Genomic DNA, 4,698 nt, shown 5'->3' on the forward strand with positions numbered 1-4,698 from the left:
CACGGCTGCGGCCCCTTCGTGTTCACGGCGAGCGCCGGGGACCCTCCTGCAGAGCCACAAGCATCCCGCTCGGGCTCAAAACCTGTCCCACAGCGTCCCCCCCCGCACACAGACACCCCCAACATCTTCTAGAGACCACAGGAACCATCGAGCCGCCCAGCCCCAACCTTCCTCCTCTTCCTCCTCCTCCACACACTCTCGCCAGGACGGGTTTGGAGGCCACCGATTTCCGAAGGAGAGGGAAGAAGAAGGTTTCACGTGCGACGCCCACCTTGGCTCCGCTGGCCGGAGTGGCGGGAGAGGACGGCATCGATGCGCAGCTGTGGTTGCTCTGGCTGGCGCTGGAGCTGGATCGCGTCGGGGAGGCTGCTCGGGAGGATGGTTTCGACCTTCGGCCTCGCGATCGGAAGGGGGTCATTCCCTGCGAGGCGCCCTCCGGCAAGATGAATTTCTCTCGGAGTTCGAGGTTGGTGCGTCCTCGTGCTGGAAGGGGAAAAAGGAGAGGAGGCTTGAGGTTTGCATGAACCCGACGTTGCCGGGGTTCAGTTCTTGCTGCCCATCTCCGCGGGCGAGCGGATGGCAGCGAGACCATTCCAGAATGACAGAATTGTTGAGGCTGGAAAAGACCTCTGAGATCATCAAGTCCAGCCTATGACCCAACATTCTGGCTCTCTTGGCTCTGCCCTCACCATCTCCTGCCATGGACCAGAGCTCTTTGAGAAGCTGGCGGACTGAAAACGCCACTAATTCACATTGTTATTGTCTCGTGTCTTGGGAAAAGCGTCCTCTAAACACACCGTGCGACAACAGTGACCAGCATCACCTTTAACGTGGCTTAAACGTTGTAAGAGCAGCTCTGAAGGGTTGAGATTCTGCTCTCTCACAGCGCTGGGCAGCTCGCCACCAATTTTTTTGGGAGAGAAGTAATCACCACTCGTTAAGAGCCAACGTTAAAACTTTCACCCCAACGCCTCGAAGAGCTGGAGGGTCTCCCTTTGACAACCAAGGGAGAAAATCCACGGGGTTCAGCTCCTGGGCCAGCTGACACATGCCAACGGGTTTCATGCTCACGGTGTTGGGAGCAAGGGCACGCACCGAGCCTTATGGGGCACGGGAGCAATTTTAGAGTCGATGCATTATGGATCAGAAGAGCAATTGCAGAAGGGAAGCGCCACGCTGAGATAACAAGGGATGGAAATAACCTCCCTGTCAGTGCTGCAAAACATCTGCTGCAAAGCACGGATGGGGGAGGCCAGAGGAGCAGGAAAACCCTGAAGGTTCCCCGCCGCAAGCGGGACACGCTGTAAATCACGCTGTAAATCATCACACTCCCTTCAGCAACAGCCGTGGGACGGCAGGGGCAAGGAACGGTAAGAGCAGCAGCCTGGAGAAGACGCAGCCACGGCAGTTCACATCTCAGAGAAGGGGACACAGGGACTACAGACCTAAGGTCTCCAAAGGAAGCAGCCTTGATGCACTTCATTCCTGGCCAGCCTGAAATATCTTTTTTTTGTTTCACCGCCAGGCTGGTCAATGCCCGGGACACACTCATGCAAGGTGATGCTTATTGTCACACTGACAGCAAGCTGTGGTGCTCAGAAATCCCTCAGAGAAACGCAACACAGCCTGCAGCACCAGTACCTCAGGTTCCTGTATCCTTGCCCAGAGCATCCTCTCCCCAGCGTCTCAGACAAAAATTTTACCATCTCCTGGCTTTGGACTTTTTTGAATTCTTTCAGGTGACCTTTACAAAGATCACAGAGCCACACCAGTTGCACAAAGCCCAGGGATTGCCTTACCTCTGCAAGGATCGTTCTTCACTAAAAACTCATCCAGGGCCATCCAGCCTCCCCCGACGCGAACCATCACGGTGCTCCGCAGGATACGGCCCAGCCGCCGCTGCTGGGAATCGCCGAACTGCGGAGCCAAGGAACAGCTCAGACAAAAGGAAACAAGAGGGGACACTCGGCTCATTCCTGCAGCGGGCTGCACCAGGTGCTTTCACTGAGCTACTGAATATTTTTAAGGTTCCTCCAGTGAGATTCTTTGGGAATAAGCACAGGCTAGTATCAATTTACAGGAGTTTTTCTGCTGCCTGGCTTTAAGATGATGCATCCTTTAGATTTAAAGTGGGGAAGTTTTTTAGAGCAGCAAATGAGCTTTTGCGATTTGGCCTTTGGGTGGGTTTTCTCAGCCAGAATTGTAGTTTTTCCTTTCATCGTGAAGGAAACAGAGGCTGGGAATGCAATGACCCTCCCGGTGCAGCCCACGTGGAAAAGAGCCGGCCGCTTCAGAACACCGAGTGCTGGTGAATCAGTGAGGCGAGCAGTGCTGCGTCACCGCCGAGCCAGAAACCTCCTGTCATCAAGTCTGAAGCCCAGGGATTTTTCACCGAGCCTCACACTTGACCCCACCAGCCAGAAAGCCCCCGCCGCTGAGATCACCCGGGGAAAACGTTGTGGTGAGCGCAGAGTGATGGGCAACCCGGCAGGAACCCCGCAGCAACGTCGATTAGTGATTGCAAAATGTTCAATTAGTGATTTTAAACACCTGCGAGATCAAACAAGTGCACCCTGAATCAGAAGCCTGTGCCTGCGTTTCAGAGCTCCCTAAATCTCCTGGGTAGCCAAGCCCAGGCTCCTGGTTGCCCTCTGCAGCGGGTGCAGCTCTCCAGGTCTACTGAGCACCCGAGGTGACAAGAAGAGAGGGGAACCAGCCTTTGAAAGCAAGATGTTTCTTCAGAATGATTATAAAAAGGGGGGAAAAAAAAGCTACATTTCCCTCGGGTGGATAAGAACACAAAAACCCAAGAGACTGAAGGAAAACAAAGTGCAAAGCCACGCTGAGATGGGTCACAGCAGGTAACAGCATCTCCAACCCTCCTTCCCACAGGGACGTGGGATCTTGGGGTCTCCCCACTCGGGGCTCATCCCGGTGTGCCGGTGGAAGAGCTGCTGAGCTGCCTTCCCTCGCTCCAGGCTCTGCGTAAGTGTCCTTCGAGAGCTACTTCTGCACCCGGGAAAAATTCTTATTTCCACTGCCACATTTACATTATTTTTCAGCTGAAAACCTTTCTACGTTCGCTGCCTAAATTATAGCCAGAGCTCTCTCAGATCCGTCCACTTCCAAGTTTTTTTTGGGTTTTTTTGGCAAGTTTTTGGTAGGGCATCATCCTTCCACATGAAAAAGCAGCTTTTTTACTCGAGCAGGGGCAGTTGGTGCATCCTAACGCCTCGGGATGCTCCAGTCCCCTTAAAAAAACCAACAAGATCTCTGCCTGCCGAGGCAGCCGGCACCGCCGCACGCTGCGCCGTTCGCCTCCGGGCCCGCCCGTGCAGGGCCCGCCAGTGCAGGTTTGTGAGCCTGGCTCCGGTTAGGAATTACTCAGTGGGTGCAGCGGGGATGAGGGTTTAGTTCTCGTTACCTGCGGGATTAAACGGGGCGGACTCAGCATTCTCATTCCGTGGTGATTGCGACCCAAACCCACCCAGAGCCTGGTACAGCCTTCGTGCAGGTCCTTGGGCTGACGATTCCCCAAAGGAACCTCTCAATTTTTGTCAAATCCTGCTTTTTTTCCATTAGTTTTCCCCCTTTTTGGTGCCCATCGCAGTCTTTTTTTTTTTTTTTAAAGGTGACGTTCCCAGCTCAGGCACTGCTCTGTACCAGGCTCTGCTGAGCAGCACTCATGGATCACACCCTCCCACAGCAAGAACGGACAGAGCAGCATCACGGACACACAGAGTTATGTTTGGTTATAAAAAAAAAATAAAATCAAACACATGAAAAAAATCCCCAAAGAGGTGAGAGACAGCATCGCAAGGCAAACTGTACCTGATTGCCGAGGAAGAACTATGGAGGGAGAGGGAATGGGGTGGAGGGGAGGAAAGTCGAGAGGAAGAGGAGGGGAAAGAAAAACAAGAAAAAACATTTATGGGATTAACAGTGCAATAATCACGAAAACTGTTAACTGCAGGTAGTTAGAAATCTGTGGGGTTTACGCTATTGGGGTGTAAGGGAGAAGCTCGGGGAGGCCGGTGCAGCTGGAGGGGCACGAGCGCTGCGGTTGCTCCCGGCCGGAGCGTTGGCCCCGAAAACAGCTCCGCTGTCGGCTCCTTTCCCCAAGTTCAACCTCGGTGAAGGATACGGAAAACATAAACAGCGAGCTCGTTACAAAGAGATTCTTTTAAGGAAATTATTCTCCCTTCTTCAGGAGCGAGCTAAGAAAAACACAGGCGTGAGGTACACTCGTCCGCGAGGAAAAACTTCAAGGGCGGCTGCCGGCGGAGTGAATGCGGCGTTTGACGGGGCCGGCTGCCCCAGAACAGGGACACTTTTATGCTCTCCCGATTCGGGGAACGCCCCGGGGCTGGGCACGGCGCTGGGCAAACATGGCTCCCGGAGGACCAGGGCTCCGTCTCACCCCGTGGGTGATCACCCGCCCCCCTCCTCAGGCTGGGGTGGGAAGGGGGGGCAGGATTTGTGACGTCGGGGAAGCGTTTGGTCCCCTCTGCCTTACCCGGTATTTGTTCTCGCCGATCTGCTCCACTTGAAATCTCTTGGCACACTTGCACTGGGCCACTTGCCTGGTGACCTGCCAGGGGCAACAAGAGAGGTAAGCGACCAGGATTTGGGGATTCTCCCCCAAAACAAGGCACTGCCTGGATAACCCGCAGACCTATGCAGCCTTTCCTTCAAAAA

The 4,698-nt window shown here is 54.4% G+C and overlaps 1 protein-coding gene across 1 annotated transcript in view; it reads right to left on the reverse strand.

Moving 5' to 3' along the window:
• LOC104271632 (microtubule-actin cross-linking factor 1-like) overlaps positions 1 to 4,698 on the reverse strand; it is a gene marked incomplete at both ends in the record, with an annotated part of 20,147 nt that overhangs the window by 403 nt on the left and 15,046 nt on the right. Inside the window, 3 exons of the mRNA XM_009866354.1 lie at positions 272 to 483; positions 1,800 to 1,917; positions 4,517 to 4,591. Coding sequence (XP_009864656.1) covers positions 272 to 483; positions 1,800 to 1,917; positions 4,517 to 4,591 — 405 coding nt within the window. The remainder of the gene's footprint in view (positions 1 to 271; positions 484 to 1,799; positions 1,918 to 4,516; positions 4,592 to 4,698) is intronic.

Source organism: Apaloderma vittatum, unplaced genomic scaffold, assembly GCF_000703405.1.
Source record: "Apaloderma vittatum isolate BGI_N311 unplaced genomic scaffold, ASM70340v1 scaffold24923, whole genome shotgun sequence".
NCBI classification, from domain to species: Eukaryota; Metazoa; Chordata; class Aves; order Trogoniformes; family Trogonidae; genus Apaloderma; species Apaloderma vittatum.